At 50.4% G+C, this 17,452-nt stretch overlaps 1 protein-coding gene across 2 annotated transcripts in view; it reads right to left on the bottom strand.

Annotated features, from left to right (window-relative positions):
• PLEKHA7 (pleckstrin homology domain containing A7) overlaps positions 1-16,115 on the bottom strand; it is a 214,381-nt gene extending 198,266 nt beyond the window's left edge. For both annotated transcript variants that reach the window (XM_012780675.2, XM_012780678.2), the window contains exons 1-3: positions 16,000-16,115; positions 15,804-15,880; positions 15,667-15,724 (exon numbers count right to left, since the gene is read on the bottom strand). In XM_012780675.2, coding sequence (XP_012636129.2) covers positions 15,667-15,724; positions 15,804-15,880; positions 16,000-16,085 — 221 coding nt within the window. In that variant the 5' untranslated portion in view covers positions 16,086-16,115. The remainder of the gene's footprint in view (positions 1-15,666; positions 15,725-15,803; positions 15,881-15,999) is intronic.
• Between the last annotated feature and the right edge of the window lie 1,337 nt (positions 16,116-17,452).

The following is a 17,452-nucleotide window of genomic DNA, read 5'->3' as shown; positions in this document are numbered from 1 at the left end:
GTTGGATATTTTTAAACCTCAGTTAAAACCCATCAGGATGTTCAATGCCCTCCATTAGAAAATGTCCATAACTGAGAATCTGAGCTAGCTGGACAGTACACACAGGTACCCTCTGCATATATCAGAAGACAAGAATCTCTGCAGGAGGTAAGTCAAGGAATTACCCAAATACCCAAATATATTTGGACCAGGAGAGCCATTATAAAGAAGAGACAAAATATCTGTTGTTCATGGGAAAAAATGCTAAAATTGATTGAACTCTACTATGTTTGGGGAGCTAAGTACTTTACACATTATTATTCTTGCTTAATCTCTACAAAAGACCCATGGAGTAGATACCAGCATTTGTGCCATTTTACAGCAGTTAAGTAAATTGCCCAAGTTCTACAGCCACAAATCTGGCTCTCAAGCCTGTGCACTCACCCACAACCCCATAGCTGCCCCTATCTAAAGTCTGGAGTAGGAATAGCTAAACCACGTATGATGCCAAGTCCAGTCAGAGGCCCTCAACACGGAGACAGTAGCCTCTCAGGGAGGTGGTCCCTTCACATACCCCACCTGATAACAGCACACCAGACAGGCAGGACTGTCCAGTCATAAAGAGAGCTCATGAAGCGCCTGACACCCTGGGAATACAGGCCTGAGGCCACAGCCAGCTCCAGAAAGGTGTCAGATTCACAGGGATGGTTACAGCCAGGGACCCCTTATCAACCTGCAGGAAGGAAGTCAAGAACAGCCAGGACGGAGTCTCCTGGGCCACAGAATGCTTAACATAACTTAAAAGCTGAATCTTGGAGTGGCTCTCTGCTTCAGGTTCAGCCAGGTCCCAGCCTGGAGCTATTGGGCCCAGGTAACCCGTTTCCCGTATGACACAAGGACTGGTTTGTGGCTGTCAGGACCTAGTGAATTGTCCTACCCCGAGGCTCTGTTTCTGGTACAAGGACATTTCTGCTTCCTTCACAGATCCACACTGCTTACATCACTACCCTCCTCACAATACTCCTAAGGGGGCTATGGGGACAGAAAAGCCACCTATCTTCCCCCTGCTCCACCCCACAGCCTACATCTACCTCTTCCCACCAGAAATGTCCCAGGACAAGTTGCAAAGCAATGGCCCCAGGAGCTGCAGGAAAGCACTAGAGTGAGGTTGTTATGCTACTTCTCAAAATGCCAAACCCTTCCACTATGAAGAGGAGCTATTTTCAAAATATTTTTTCCACTTTATCAGAGTGGGGTTGGGGCAGAGGGAGTTCCACCCTTAAAGGGAGTCAAGTGCAAAGCAAAGGCAGAGGGTCTGTCTCCTCTCCTGAATTCCAGACCCAGGAGGGAGAGCGGCTCAGGAACCTCTGTGAGCCTAACTGGCCGGTGGGCTTCCTTCACTCATTCACACAGGCAGGGGGCAAGATGGCAAGACCGCTAGGCCCACCTCAGCCAGTCTCTGAGCTCCTGGGGCTGTGAGGCGTAGCCCACCACAAAGGCCAGAGGCTTCCCTACACGTGAGCTGGGGATGGGGTGCCAGGTTCTGTGCAGGAGCTATGGCAGCAGAAGGCAATTGGCTTCCTGTTCTGTGAAGAGATATTTAAATTAGAACCCAAAGTGCACTCTTTATTCCACAAGCTGCGTGTGTCTGAGGAGCCCAGTGATACGAGGGGTGATAATTGTGCTGTGAGATGATCCTGCTGGTTCAGGATCAACTGTCACCAACAGTTAAAGAGAGCCCCAGACCCACGGCCCAGGCTGCGCCCTCTCCTCCCTCGCCATGGCCACGGACTCCGGCCTGTGTGAAGCACCAGCATTGCCCTGAAACAAACCAGAGCAGCCGCCACAGCACAGCCAGTCACCGAGCATGGGGGAGACGGGCAAGCGCGGCACAGGCAGACTGTGAAGACCCAATTAGGGAGCGCTGGGTGGCCCTGGTTCTGCTCCCTTACACCTGTGCATCCAGTTACTGTATTTAACCTCCCCGTGCCTCAGTTTCCCCATCTGTAAAATGAAGATGATGATAGTACCTACCTTATAAGGCTCGAATGAGGACTAGAGGGATGTCTGCTGAGCCCTTACAACAGTGTGCACGGTCAGCACCGGATAAATATTTGTTAAAAAAAACAAAACAAAAAAAAAAAAAACAAAAGAAAAAAAAAATAGGGGCTCAACAAAAGCACCTGGCTTCTCAGTGTGGAAGCCCCGTGGCCCCAGTGTTCGTCTCATAGCATCCTAGAACCAAGCAAAATCCAACTCAGACCTTAAGGGAGAAAAACAAACTCTCTACTGGCTCGAGGCGGCAATCAGCAGAACCCGAGACCTCCCTTCCCCAGGCACAGCCTTGAAAGGCCCAGCAGGATCATCTCACAGCACAATTATTACCCCTCGTATCACTGGGCTCCTCAGACACACGCAGCTTGTGGAATAAAGAGTGCACTTTGGGTTCTAATTTAAATATCTCTTCACAGAACAGGAAGCCAATTGCTTTCTTCTCCCCAAAAGAATTTACATCCCCTCTGAGTTTTAGAAATCATCTGGTGCCAAGCACACAAACACATCCACACACATCTTCAGGTGAGGAGGGTTTTATAAAGTTGAAGCAGAGGCCGACTGAGCCTTCTCCAGCTTCCACCCACACACCGAAGCTAAAAGAAATGTAATTATCCAAAGCCTCGGTAAATGGATGTAATTTCAGTTACCACCAATTCCACTTAGAAATGCATTAATGGGTACAGTGATTATAGATATTTAGCTTTACAGCATTTATCTTTTTTTTTTTTTGAATCCCCAGGTCAAAATGTGTTGAGGAAAAAAATCTTTCCAAACACTTTTTTTGGGCAGGGTAAGCTATCACTTCTCCCTGGGACCCCGACTTTGCATCCTTCCTCCTGCCTCAGCTTACAAACCCCGACTTACTCCCAATTCCAGTCGACCCTCTCTCCTTGTAAGTCTGCAGTTTCAGGAGGGTCCCGTCAAATGTCCAATCAACCAACCCACAGCCGTCTAGCCAACACTGTGCCCGACACTGTCCCCAGGAAGCTGGAGAGCTATTCACAGTACCGAGTCCCAGTCCCAGCCCCGCCCCACACCCCCAGGACCAGCTCAGGGAAGACCGCAACACCAGACGCCTCTATGACTGACTCGCCACCACCGCCTGTGGGACACGTGCATTCTCCCACACACAGGCAGCATTCCCATTTCTCAACTCGGTTGCCTTCTAAGCAGGCAGTGTTCAACCACTCAGAACAACCTGTCACCCCAGCCCCTCAGGAGGACTCTAGGCGGTCATGGGGTTCTGAGATGTGGATCTGCTAGTGCCCCCCCAGGCGGACACAGTGCCCATTGGCCACCCACAAGATCAGCCCCATGGCCTCCCCCTGGGACTGACAGCATTGTCTGGGCAGAGGTGAGGGCAGCACATTCCCACCTTTATTGAGAAAAACAGAGGCTCACCAGGAGCCTGGCTCTCCAGCAGCCACCCTGGGTGACGGGTTGGGCATTCACAGACAGCTGGACCCCACTGATACCCTCTCAAGGTCTTTCACACAGCTTAATCCTACCAATTTGGACAGATGTCCTCCTGTAATGAAAGAGACTCAGTGCCTGAGCACCAACTATGTGCTGAAAAGCATGCTAGGAGCTTCAGACAGGCTGTCACACGGAATTCTCAGGTAACACTGGGGAAGAAAACAGCATCATTACTGTACAGATGGGGAAGCTGAAGCTCAGAGATGCTTCCACTTTCCGTGTCCAAAAGAATCACCTGTGGAGCTTGTAATAAATGATTCCCAGCCCCACCCAGCAGAGGGTCTGACTCAGCATTCTGGAACACTGCTTTAATTCATGTCTACCCTCCCTGTCCCTCACCAGGTGTCCCAATATAGATGCCAGGGTTATTGCCTCCCTCCAAATAACTAGGCAGTGCCAATCCTGGGAACCCTCTCCATTGGGGGTTGGGGGGGGGTTGGACAGCGAGTGTAAATCAAATGTGTCAATCATAAGTACAAGACACCTGTTCATTTCTCTCTGGGTGGACACAGCCACATAGGGCTTCCAAGATCAGGACTCATGTCTTTGGTATTTAGCACCAACCATTTAGTGGCCGGCTTCCTTTTAAAAGACAATTCTCAATAAGAAAGCACAATTCTTCTCTGGCAAGCCTGACCTTAGGAGACTTCCCCAAGAGAACCAACCACAGCTCCTCTGGCAACTGGGCCGCATCTCACCTTAGGAAGGGGCTGCCTTTATAGGAGCAGTGATGGTAACGGCTAATTCCTATATAGCACGTACAATTTGCCAGGCACTGTTCTAAGTTGGGAGGCATAGTCATTGTGCCCATTTTACAGATGAAGAAACATCTGAAGACACAGAAAGGTTTAATGACCTTTCTTAGATGACCCATCTAAGCTAGCAGCAGAGTCAGGATTTCAATCCAGGCACTCAGACCCCAGAATCCATGTTTTATCGCCACCATGTAGCACCACTGCTCATACACAGGAGTTGGGGATCTCCTAGGGTAATATCCCCCATACACCACTCTTCTGAAGCAAGCCACTAGTGAGGGATTTTATCCAGGGCCTGTCCCTACTCCTCAGCTCAGCACCAGCCTCTTGGAGACTCCAACAGGCACACAGGTACTATGACATTTGCCCCCAGCCCCTAGCTCCTTTGCATCCTTTCCACTGGCCTCTCCTGCCTTGGGCTGCCCAGTGCTGTGCTCCACAGCTGCCTGGCCTTCCTCACTCACCCTCAGAGCCTCCAGCCCCAGGCACCCATACTGAAACTGTCCTGTGTCCCTCTCTTCTCTTGGACTGAGGACTGGGCTCTGCTAGAGGGCAGAGACAGTTACCTCTATTTCTCTCCACAGCACCCAGTATCAAGACTGGCTGCTTAGTCAGAGTCTGGTGATTGAATGGATGCATCCCTGATCAAAAGCCATCCAGCCTCCAGGTAAACTGTCCCTCCAATAAGATGCTCACCACTTCTCAAGGGGGCCAACTGGCTCCATCTGTGGACAGGTGCAGACACCTCCATTTGCAAGTGGAGAGGATATGCTTATTGCAGAGGTTATTGAATTAATCTAAACCACAGCTCTGGCTCCCCTCCAACTGGGAAGAGGACATTCTCCTCTCTGGCTTTAACCAGGGGGAGAGAATACAGGGGGCTGTGCAGCCAGGGGCCTACATACAGGGCTGGACTGGGATCTCTGCCCCCCTCACCCCCCAAGCACACTGGCCACCTTCCCCACACCATAGACTGTTGCAAGAAGGCACAGAAGGTGGCCAGAAGCCCCAGGAAGAGACTGCATACTAACTCCAAGCTGTCAGATCTCGAGAGGGTGACGGCTCTGTCTTGGCAGGAAAAGCCTCTGAGAAACCCTGAGAACTCTGGCTGTGACGTTGGCAATGCTCTTCTGGCAGGACCTGAAAGAGACAGCCTGGCCCTAAGCAGGCTTAAGAGGCTCATCAGCCCCTAAGCTGCAGTCAGCTGACATCTGGGGGAGGGGTGACACTCCAGCTGGGGGAGGTCCACTCCCCCAGAGCACAAGGGACCGGCCCACAGTCAGTCCACCCCACCCATCACTCTTCTGCCCTGTGGGGACTTCCTTAGGGAGGCCCGAGAAGGCTTCTGCCTCAGAGTCACGGGGAAGGTACAAATAACCAGTTTTGAGGGACAGACTCTATAGGGAGGAATCAGAATAAAAGCAGTGGTGACAAGAGCCAAAGGCACCATGTACCATGGTAGAAACTGCACTGAATTTGGAGCCAAGAGGATGCAGTTTCAAGTCCCAGCTCCCGCAATGATGCTCTGGCCTTGGGAAGATCATTTAACCTCCCTAACCCCTCAGCCTCAAATGCCTGATCTGTAAAATGAGGGTAATCAAAATATCTGCCTCTAAAATGAATGTATGTGTTTTTCAACTACAAAACACAATTATTACTGTCGACACTTGTGCCCTGAGAAGCACCCGACAATGCATCTGTCCTTCAGTGGTAAGAGCTGATAACCAGGTGGCTGCCCAGATTGAGAAGCGGACATCTGCTCAGCCCTCTAAATTCCCAGAAAAGAGGCAAACCAGGAGCTGTTTCCACACCTCATTACCCTGGGCTCTCAGTCCCCAAACACCTGCAGCCTGGACAAAACACCTGTGGTTTGGGGACAGCCCTAGGCCTTGAAGGATAGGTTATAGAGTGTTATTTTTTAATTAACTTTTTTCTTTCTTTCTTTTCTTTTTTCTTTCTTTTTTTGAGACAGGGTTTCCCTCTGTTGCCTGGACTGGAATGCAGTGGCATCGTCATAGCTCACTGCAACCTCCGACTCCTAGGCTCAAGCCGATCTTCCTGCCTCAGCCTTCTGAGTAGCTGGGGCTACAGGTGCATACCACCACGCCTGGCTAATTTTTTTTAATTTTTGTAGAGACAGGGTCTTGTTATGTTGCTCAGGCTGGGCTTGAACTTCTGGCCTCAAGTGATTCTCCCACCTGGGCCTGCCAGAGTGCTAGAATTTCAAGGGTGAGCCATCACACCTGGTCTATTTTTTAATTACCTTTTTATTTGGAGATAACTGCACATTTCAAGAAAAGTTGCAAGAGTAAGAACTGAGCAAAGGACCGACATATGGCCCTCACCCAGCCCACCCACCATTAATATTTTGCCCCATTTTCTCTGCCATCTATTCCCTACCACCACACATACCTTTTCTCCCCATAACCACTTAAGAGCAAATACTTCAGTGTATATGTCCCAAGAATAAGGACATCCTTTTAATACCAGAATAGTTATGCAGTTTTTATTGGTCCAAACCAATTTGAGTTGAGTTATACTGCATGCACGCTCCTGACCCAGGCAATCCCAGCTGAAGGCAACCAGATTGCTTCTGCAGCAGCTGAATGTGATTAGGACTCATAATTCGTGACTCTAGCCCACACATAGCTGTGTGTGTATACAGAAGAGGAGCTCACATTTATTGGGCATTTACTATGTACTAGTCACTTGCTAAACCCTTTCAATCAATTAATTCATGTAATCTTCACAGTTAACCCCATGTTGCTGGTGACGAATGAAGGCTTAAAGAAGAGTAGGTAGCCTGCCAGGGTCAGGAAGCTGTATGTGGTAGAGCTGAAATTAGAATCCACGTCTGACTCTGGCACCCATACATTTAGCTACTGCCTCTTTACAGATGCTATCACCCACATCCAAAACCCTATGCATTTTTCTGCATGAAGAAGTTGCCTGGCTGTGCATTGGGCTTCAAGAAAAACCAACCCTGCTACACGGGCCAGTAAGGGGGAAGGGGGTGTGAGTGAGAGCAGGCTGGATGAGACAGAGAGGTAGTCTGGCACAACTCATAACTCAGCCCAAGTAAAGATGCTCTGAGGTCACAACAGCTGCTGATGTGGGTTTCTTCGAGGCCCGCTGTACATCCTGCTTTGGAGATGTAGGGCCCAGAGAGGCTGGAAAGCCAACAAGCAGCCTCTCCACACTTCCCTGTCACCTAAGACTTAACAGGGCCCATACATATTTCTGTTTAGGAAAACACAAAGCCATACAGTAAACACGAAGAGTCTTGCCAAAATGCCGAACTGAAAGGAAGATACAGTAGAGGATTCCATAATAAATTAAATTGAGGGTAAAGTCTCAATTCATTTTAGTCTGCCAATGAATTTTTGGACAGAGCCAACATTATGATGGCATTTTCTGCAGCTAGTGTCCCAGATGAATTGGCCCTCACCCTCTTCTGTCATTAGACCTGTAGTCAAAAAGTCTGAGAAGCCCTGGTCTGAGGGAGCATGTCCAGGCCTCTCGCCTGAAAAAAAGCTGAACTAATACAGTATGCAACTTTAGGGAAGTCACTTTACCCTTCTGAGCCCAAATTTCTGCACTAAAAGATGCAATAATTGTGAGACTCAAACCAGAGGATGTTTGTGAAGCACTCTGTAAACAATAAAACGTTAACTCAAAATACTTCTCATTTCAGAAAATTGAAAAGCAAATGTTTTGACAGCCATTTAAAAACAACAGGCAAATAAAACCATATTCCTCCATGTTTTTCCCTCTGCCAATATTTACTTAAGACACCATGCCAGTTTATTGAAATGCTGCTGTCTTGCACTGAGTAAAAAGATTTAAACCAGTGCTGTCCTCTGAAGAGACAAAAAAACCAGAGCAGGGATCTCATTAAGTCACTAAATAGTCCACATCCTGAAGTGCTCTTTTTTTTCTTTTCTTTTTTTTTTTTCTGGAGACAGAATCTTGCTCTGTTGCCTGGGCTAGAGTACTGTGTTGTCAGCTTAGCTCACAGCAACCCCAAACTCCTGGGCTCAAACAATCCTCCTGTCTCAGTCTCCCAAATATCTGGGACTACAGGCAGGTACTACCACACCCAGCTAATTTTTCTATTTTTACTAGAGACAGGGTCTCTCTTGCTCAGGCTGGTCTTGAACTCATACTCATGACTTCAGGCAATCCTTCTGCCTCAGCCTTCCAGAGTGCTAGGATTACAGGCATGAGCCATGGCACCCGGCCCTGAAGTACTCTCTTAAGGAATCTTTTCCCAAAGTCTCCTATTTAGGAGGCCCCAAATTTACTCCCATAGATATCAAAAAGAGTGCTATCAAGGCACGAGAAACCTTCACCCACCTTCGTGACACAGGACCACCTCTCCCTACCACCCAGTATCTGTCCTCTCTCTGAAATATACTCCTCCAATGGGGAAAGAGCCTTAAGAAGCAACCTGCAACCATTTTCCTAAAGAGATTTTCTTAAAGAGGTTTCTTTTGAAGGCTGTTTTGTGACTGTGCTACAAATGACGGCTCTTAATCCTTCCTTCAGCTTTCACACAACACTCACTGTTGTTCCTTTCCCACAGAACCTAACGTTTAAATCTATGAATCAGTTTTCACTCTTGATAAACAACCAGGAAATGAAACATAAAGTGTGGGATTTTGCCAAAACTTGCCAAGCTGGAAGAACTTAACCTTCAACAATGAGAGGTTTCAGAATTCCCATTTTAAATATACACAAGCTGCTAGTTTGCCAGAAATGCTTTGTGGGACTGTTACCTCAGCATTTGAAATAAAGTTTCTGGGACTGCTGTTCCCAGCAACACTTCAATAAGAAAGATGACAAGTGAACCAATAGGTTTGGCACTCTTTACAAGACAAATTTCACTAACGTGAAGTTCAACATTTGTCTGGGAAGGAAAACATGGAAGACAGGACAAACTCCTTCCTAGGGGTAGCTTGGAAGACTGCCCATGAGGTGATGCAGAATTGAACTTCAAGAGGGCAGCTTCCTGGGCTGTCCAGTGTTCACTGGCTTCCCTGCAGGGCTTCTAGGCTTGGTGCCTACAGCTGACTGGGATCCTCACCTGGACATCTGTCACACTTGGTTCATCCTTCACTCTCTAACAACTCATCCTCTCTCCCTTTAATTTCAGACTAAAAAACAGGTTGCCAAATACAAAACTCACACCCTAGATACTTGGCATTATCTCCAAAGGGGTAACCCTCTGAACGAGGCTTGAAGCCTTCCCTCATACCTGGTCCCCATTCCCTGCCTCCTGGAACCCCAGGCCCCACCCTGGCTCCCTGCTCCCTATGCCTGCCCAGGGGGATCTAGGCACAGGCACTTGTGTTCTGTGGTGTCTTGGAGTGGAGCATCGTGGTGGTGGTCCTAGCATCAGGTAAATGCCCTGACATTTGCATTTAAAACTTGGTATTTTGTGGGGTGGTAGAAAAAAAAAACTTGATATTTCACAATATAGAGATGAGCTATAAAATTTGTTAATAATTTAACATAAAATTAACAATTGAACAAAAATCCAATAATTGATTTTTCTTTATTTAGAATGACATTAAATAGCAAATTTTTAAAAACCATGACAAGTCAAGGGAAAGACTGCAAAAGAAAAGCTTTTTATTTTAGTACCTTTAAAGACACTTTTATCTTTCCTTTTGAACAAGAAGCCTTGCATTTTCATTTTGTACTGGGGTCCCACCAACTATGTAGCCAATCCTGCATCTAGGACCTGCTTCAGGCCTAAGAGCTGGTGAGGGGAAAGTCAGCCTTACCCCAAGCCTCAGAAATGTCTTTCCCAAGAATCTCACTGCTTTCACTTAGGGACAGGAACCTACAAGGAGAACGGCACCTACACAGAACAGCCCTGCAAGGTCCCAAAGCTAAAACTGAGGAACTTGAAGCTAAAAGGGACCTTGCAAAATCAGCTGGTTCCTGCCAGGACCCTGGAGCCATGTCACAGAGAATGCCAAGACCCAGTATCCAGGGAGAGAAGGGGGCCTAGTCTAATGGCCAACAGATATCTCAATCCCCAGATGTAGACCACTAAGGTTATGAGGTGAAGAAACCAGAGGAGCCTGCTTGAGCCTCCACTGGCCAGGTTCCTGCTTTGAGCATTGTTCTCAACAACAAATGACAACATCCAAGAAGCCGGGGGTTCAGGCCCCAGCCTGATTTGATGGGCCTGTTCCTGGCTGCTTAGCTTCTTTCACCTTGCCCATTCTTCTCCATACCCCTGATCTCCTGCCCAGTAAGTTTTCCAAGACCTGGAATACTTAGTGAACTCACTAGGCCTCTTTTTTTTTTGAGACAGAGTCTCTCTTTGTTGCTCAGGCTAGAGTGAGTGCCATGGCATCAGCCTAGCTCACAGCAACCTCAACTCCTGGACTCAAGCAATCCTCCTGCCTCAGCCTCCCGAGTAGCTGGGACTATAGGCATGCACCACCATGCCCAGCTAATTTTTTCTATGTATATTAGTTGGCCAATTAATTTATTTCTATTTATAGTAGAGACAGGGTCTCACTTTTGCTCAGGCTGGTTTCGAACTCCTGAGCTCGAGCAATCCTCCCGCCTCGGCCTCCCAGAGTGCTAGGATTATAGGTGTAAGCCACCTCACCCGGCCTCACTAGGCCTCTTTAAATCACTGCTTCTTCAATAAATACCAAGTGCCTACCCAGTGCCCAGGTCTGGGCTGGCACAGGTTCAGAAGCAGTGTTCCGGATGCCTGTCTTCAAGGAGCAACCTTGGCATAGGCAGGATAGCTGAGTCTCTCCTCTCTGCCATTCACCCTCCTTATTGACTCAAGACCCATTCAAAGCCTGCTGTAGGCAGAAGTCAACCCATAAGGTCCCATGAAATCCCTAAAGAGTGGCCCAGTATAACACTCCAACTCCCACAGCCTCTTTTAGAAACTTCTCCTTCATAGGTCTCATGTTTGAAAAGGTTTTGTCTGCCAAAAATGTATTTACTAAGAAATAATTAATGTCTTCCATTTCTTACTAATCAGAGATGTGCACCACCACTAATCAGCACAGGAGATCAAGGGCCACTGCCCTTCCAAGGCACCTCAATTCCCAGAAAAAGCAAAGATGGGGTCTGGCCGCCATCTCAGAAGCCTAACTCAGAGAAATGGCACATGGGCACGAGTCTCTTTCAAGTACTGATACTGACTCGCACCTGTGACCTGGGGTAGAAACCACCAGTACTTCTATTATTACCACAAGGAGAATTAAAGACCTATGTTCTAGACCCAGCTCTAGCACTTTGGCCAAATCACTGAACCTTCACAGACCTAAGTTTCATTAACTGAAGAATGGAGATCATCCCTGCCCTGCTGCCTCTCGGGACTGTTGTAAGATCAAATAAGAAAAGGTATAGGAAAAAAGCCATCTGCCCTTTGCTACAGAAATGTCCAGGATTACTGCAAGTTTCCACATCTGTAAAATGAGACTAGTAATAAGTCCCTACCTCATCAAGCTGTTGTGAGAAATCAGTAATAGTTACAGAACAGTTCCCGGCACTTTTCAAGGACTTGAAAAGGTTAGGCTGTTACATAACTGCTGCTACTAGTATTGCTACTGCTGTTAATGACACTAGTATCACAATCACTATTATACCTTACTAACTAGCTAAGGGAATCATGGGAAAGTAGAGAAGTCCTAAAGTACAAAAATTCTTTTTAAAAGGAATATCAGCATCACCTAGACTAGAAATGGGAGAACCAGAAGTAGATTTCTTATATCTTTTGTCCCCTATTAATGCAAAATTAAACTAAAAGTACAGAAATCAAAACTAAAATTCCACTCTGGGAGGCTGAGGCAGGCGGATTGCTCAAGGTCAGGAATTCAAAACCAGCCTGAGCAAGAGCGAGACCCTGTCTCTACTATAAATGGAAAGAAATTAATTGGCCAACTAAAAATATATACAAAAAATTAGCTGGGCATGGTGGCGCATGCCTGTAGTCCCTTGAAGCAGGAAACCTCGAGCTAAGACAGGTGAATTTTAGTTGTTTTTTTTTTTTTTTTTTTTTTTTGGCAGGCTGAGGCAGGAGGATTGCTTGAGCCCAGGAGTTTGAGGTTGCTGTGAGCTAGGCTGACGCCACGACACTCACTCTAGCCTGGGCAACAAAGCGTGACTCTGTCTCAAAAAAAAAAAAAAAAAACAACTAAAATTCACCTGTCTTAGCTCAAGGTTTCCTGCTTCAAGAAACATACTCTGGAGAGTATCAAACCATCAGCTAAATACAAGGAGCAACTGATGCATCCTAAAAACCTCACACAACTTTCCTGGCCAAGGACCCATTAGGAAAAATAAAATCAGCCATGCAAATGCTTTGTCCAACTTTACTGAGCCATGTTAGAGAAAGACCCCTCCCACAACACAAAAATCACCCATTCAGAAATGTTCACAACAAATCTAAGAGAGCAGACTGAAACAATTTTTACATGGGGAAAAGGAGAATAATTTCTCTCAAATCTTTAAGACTCTCAAGAAACTGTCACAGAGGGAGGTAGGAAATACAATCAGCTGCCACAGGGCCCTGCCTTAAGGGTAGGGCAGAGAGTCACACACTGCTTTCCTGGAGGCCTGGGAGGAGCCAAGGCTCAAAGAGGGACCATGCATAGGGACCTCACAGACAGTTACCATGGAAGAGTCAGCAAAAGGGCAGAAGGCGTGACTCTGGCCTTTAGAGTTCCACCTGCCCCCTCAAGAACCCAGCTCACAGCTATGCCTAGTACATCAGGGCACTCGCAGCCCTTCCTCCGGTCAATGGGTGATAGGCCCTGCTCCTCTGGGAGACCCGAGAAAGGCATGCCTGGATCCCACCCCTCTTGCCTTCTCAGAAACACTGCTCCAGCAACTGTCCCGTCTCTTTCTTGCATCATCTATTTCTCCCTCTCTACCGGATCATTACCATCAAAACATGCTGTCCAATCTCCCACAAGAAAAGAAAAGCACAGACAAGAAAAGAAACCCATATCCTCTCCAGTTACCAGCAAATGTCTCAACCCCACTTCACAACAAAACTACCTGCAAGATTGGCCTATCCTGCCTCCACCTTTAGGCTTCTGTGACCATGCACTTTCCTGGGCCTTCTCAAGCCTTCTCAGTCCCCTATCGGATTCACCTCTTTTCCTTTTAAACACCATGCTATCCCAAGGCTTAGGATATCTCTTTTCTGTCCATACTCTCTTCCTAGGGGATTTCACCTGTTCCCATGGCCTTGAACAACATCTGTAGTGCCCAAATGGATCTCTTTAGTCCTCTCTCCCCACAAGCTCCAGATTCATACATCTATCTGACATATTCACATCGCGAATGTAAAATGGCAAAACAAGACCTCATGACTCTCTCCAACTCCAAACCTGCTCCGACCCTAGCCTTCCCAGCTCGATGATGGAAGCACCATCCACTCCGGTGCTCCAGCCCCTAGGAATCAGCTGTGACTCTTCTCTTTCTCTCACAGACTGCATCCGACACATCAGGAAGGCCTATAGACTCTACTTCCCAAACATAACCTGAATGTGACTACTACTCCCCCTCTCCAGTGTACCACCCTCAGGCAAGCCACCTACCTCCAGCCTGGACCGTGACTGCTGTCCTCCTACAACCCACTGTCCTCATAGCAGGTGGAGTGAGCTTTCTGAAAATGCTAATCAAATCGCGCCACTCCCCTGCTCAAAACCCTCCAATGACTTCTCATTGGGCTTAGAATGAAGTTTAAAAACTTGTGACTTCTTCTCATGCCACTTTCTCCCTTGTTCACCACGCTCCAGCCACACTGGCCTTCCTGCTCCTCGAACTTGAAGCTCTTCTGTGTCTGTTCCCTCTTCCTGAAATGCTTTGCCACCTATCACCTCGGGATGGCTCCTTCCTGTCATTCAAATTTTACCTTAACATTCCCCTATTCAGAAACACCATCCCTGATCTCCCAATTCAACCAAGCCACCCAGTCACTCAACCTTATTTTAATTTTCTGCTTGGTAGTAACCACGATCTGGTATTATTCCGGTTTATTTACTTATTTTCTGCTCCCTCCCCTCCTCCACTAGATTGCAAGCTCCATGACTACCCAGAACTTTGTTCATTCTGTAGTCCCAATGCCCGAGAACAATGTGTGGCACGCAGGAAAACTTTACTAATAACAATATTAATTGATGCAGTTATGAGCCAGAAAGCCCCACTGACAGAGGTTCTGACGGTCCCGGCCTGCTCCCCAACTTCACACACGTGTAAGAGGCAGAAGAGAACCACAGCGAAGGCCCTACACCTCACTTCTATAAATCTCACCCATCAGTATCTTGAACTATTGTGCAAGAGCCCAAACCAAGGAAAGAAGTTCCCGGGTTCTCTTGAAATACGCTGCTCCACTACTGGCTAACAGGTGAAGAAATGAATTCTGACTCACCGTCCCCCAAAGTACACCCAGTACTAGTCAGACGGCTGTCCAGACCTTTGGCTTGTCCATTCATTCAGCGAACAAACATTTGCTGAGTGCCTACTCTATGCCAGGCACTGGGGCAAAGGATGAAAGGCAGTTTCTGACCTCACGCAGCTCACCAGGCAGCGTGAAAAACGCCGCGACACAGGCTCCTGCCCTGAGTGGGAAAGTGACTCTGCTAGTGCTAGAGTCTGAACGGCGCTTTATTTAACTCACTGCCCCTCAATCTGACTTCTGCAGACCCCACAGACCCAGGGTACCCTGGCTAGCGAGGCAACGCTCCAGGGCTTTTGCGGAGAAGCAACAGCTTGACTAAGGAGGCACCAGTGCCGGTCTCCGTTCAGCACCCGCTGAGGAAACACCGAGTGTTCGAGGAAGATCATTGGTCGCGGGTTCTCCTCCCCACCCCCACCCTCCCCGCAGGCCCGCGCGGAGCACGGAGGGCGGGGGTGTGGCTGCGACTCCCCGCGACCGTCCCAGAGAACGCGGCCCGAGAGGGAGGCCTCCCCCAGCGAGATTCCCGTCGTTTCTTCTTCCCCGCACGCCGAACCCCGCAGGGCCCCGACCCGGGACAGAACTCCTGGTTCCACTCTCCCCACCCCAGTCCACCCGGGCGGGTCCCGGCACCCACCCCGCCCGGCTCCGCGCGGCCCGAGACCCCAGCGGGGAGGCGTGTCCGGCCCGCACACGGGCGCCCGAATCCCGCCCGATGGCTGGGTCCGGGGCGCGCAGTGCAGCCCCTGCCTCCGCAGAGGGCCGGACCCCAGACCCCGGCCCAGGCCCCCACGGAGAAGCGGACCCCGTCCCGCCCCCTCTCGGAGCCCGCCACACAGCGCGGGCACACAAAACCCCGGAGTGCGGCCGCGGCGCGGTGCGCGCCAACCCGCCCGGGACCCGGGAGCGGGGGTGCCCGGCGGGAACGCGGCCGGCCCCCGCCTCACTCACTCGATGAAGTAGCTGGCGCCCTCCTCCGTGAAGCCCTCCTCCCAGCCGCGGGGCAGGTCTGCGGAAACGCGAGAAAAGTCCAGTCAAACTTGGGCCGCCGCGGCGCGCGCCCCCCGCCCCGCCGGCCCGGCGCCCACCTGAGCGGATCATGTGGCCAGAGTTGACCGGCTCCCCGGTGCGCGGGTGCAGCCAGGTCGTGCGGCGGAGCTGGTCACTGCGGGAGAGAGGTGCACCTGTTAGCGCCGCCGCCCAGGAGGCGTCCGCCCGGCCCCGCGCCCCCGCAGGACCCCGCGCCCGACCCCAGCCCCCGCATCCCCCATCCCCGCGCCGCACTTGATGAAGAAGACGCGGCCGTCCCGGCACACGCCGTAGGACCAGTGCTCAGGTAAAGTGTCCCGCCCGCCCGCCGCCGCCGCCATGTTCCCGGAGCGCGGAGCCGCCGCGGGGCGAGGGGGAGGGGGCGGAGGCGGGGGCGGGGGCGGGGGAGGGGGCGGCGGGCAGGAGGGACCCGCCCGCTCGGTGCCCGGCGGCGCCCTGGGGCGCTCCATCCCCGCGCGCGCTCCGCGGGGCGCGACCGCCCGGCCAGGTGCGGGCTCCCGGAGTCCGAGCACCCGCGGGCCGGAGCGCGGTGCCTGCGGCCTTTGTCCCTGCGCCTTCCCCGCCCCCAGCCCGCTTGCCCGGGCTCGCCCCTTTGCCCCTGAGACCCGGGCGGGGCCGGGGCCGCGGGCGGGGGGCCCTGGGCAGCCGTCGGGCCCGCGGCGGGACCGGACGAACTCCGGAAAGGGCGCGCACCCGATTGCCGCGGGGAACCCGGTCCGAGCCCCGCCGTAGAACTTCCTACCCAGGAACTGCACTTCTTCAGGAACCCAGCGACACTGAACAGGTGACTGCCATGTTCCCGCCTCCGACTCTCCTCCGTAAAGTTAATAATAGAGTCTACACGGGATTGTTGTGTAGACTGAATGGAGTAACGACGGTGTAAAGTGCTTAACTGCACCCTGGCACGTAGTAGGAGCTCTATTGATGCCAGGCCGAACACTATTTGTTTCATTTTCCCGAGTTTGCTCCGGGAATGTGAAGCAGGACAGTGCAGGTCCTCCTCACACAGGCCGCGCACATCCTGAAGTTGTGGGGATCGCAGGCTTCTGCCTTCAATTCCTGTCAAGTATCAGAGAGAAGGGGTGTTGAAGGCTGGACAGCATCTCGTCCATCTTTGGAAGAGCAACAAAGAGCGGCTGGCCAGGCAGAGTCTCTGGTGGGGGCTCTGGAAGGCTCTTTACCGGGCTGGCGCCTTCTCATATTTGGGTCTTTGCTTCCATCTCAGCTCCTGGGGGCTCCCTCCCTGGCTCCTCCAAGCAAGGAAGACCCATCCTCTCCTCCCTTTGCTCTCTAGTCCATTACTTGTTTGCATTTAATTGACGTTGTCTGTGTGTGTGTTTATTGTTTGTGATATATTATTAATAGTTCCAACCTCCCACACTGAAACGTCAGCCGGATGAGAGGAGGGCCCTTGGTCTGTCTCATACACTGCCTTATCTCCAAGGCCTGCAACAGAGCCTGACTCATGTATGCATTCAATAAATGCAGGATGAGTGAACGGAACAAACTCCACACTCAGACACCACACACACACTGAGCAGGAAGCTGGGCTCTGGGTGAGTGTCAGGCCCAGCCTCCCAGGGACATGGGCTCCCCTGAAAGTGAGACTGAAAGTGCAGTGTGGGCATTCGTTATTTAGAAGGGTGCCCAAATAGGTGGAGTTAAGCTGGACCCTGAAGGGTCAGGT

The sequence above is a fragment of the Microcebus murinus genome, chromosome 4, assembly GCF_040939455.1.
Source record: "Microcebus murinus isolate Inina chromosome 4, M.murinus_Inina_mat1.0, whole genome shotgun sequence".
NCBI classification, from domain to species: domain Eukaryota; kingdom Metazoa; phylum Chordata; class Mammalia; order Primates; family Cheirogaleidae; genus Microcebus; species Microcebus murinus.
This window is presented reverse-complemented; position numbering and strand designations above follow the sequence as displayed.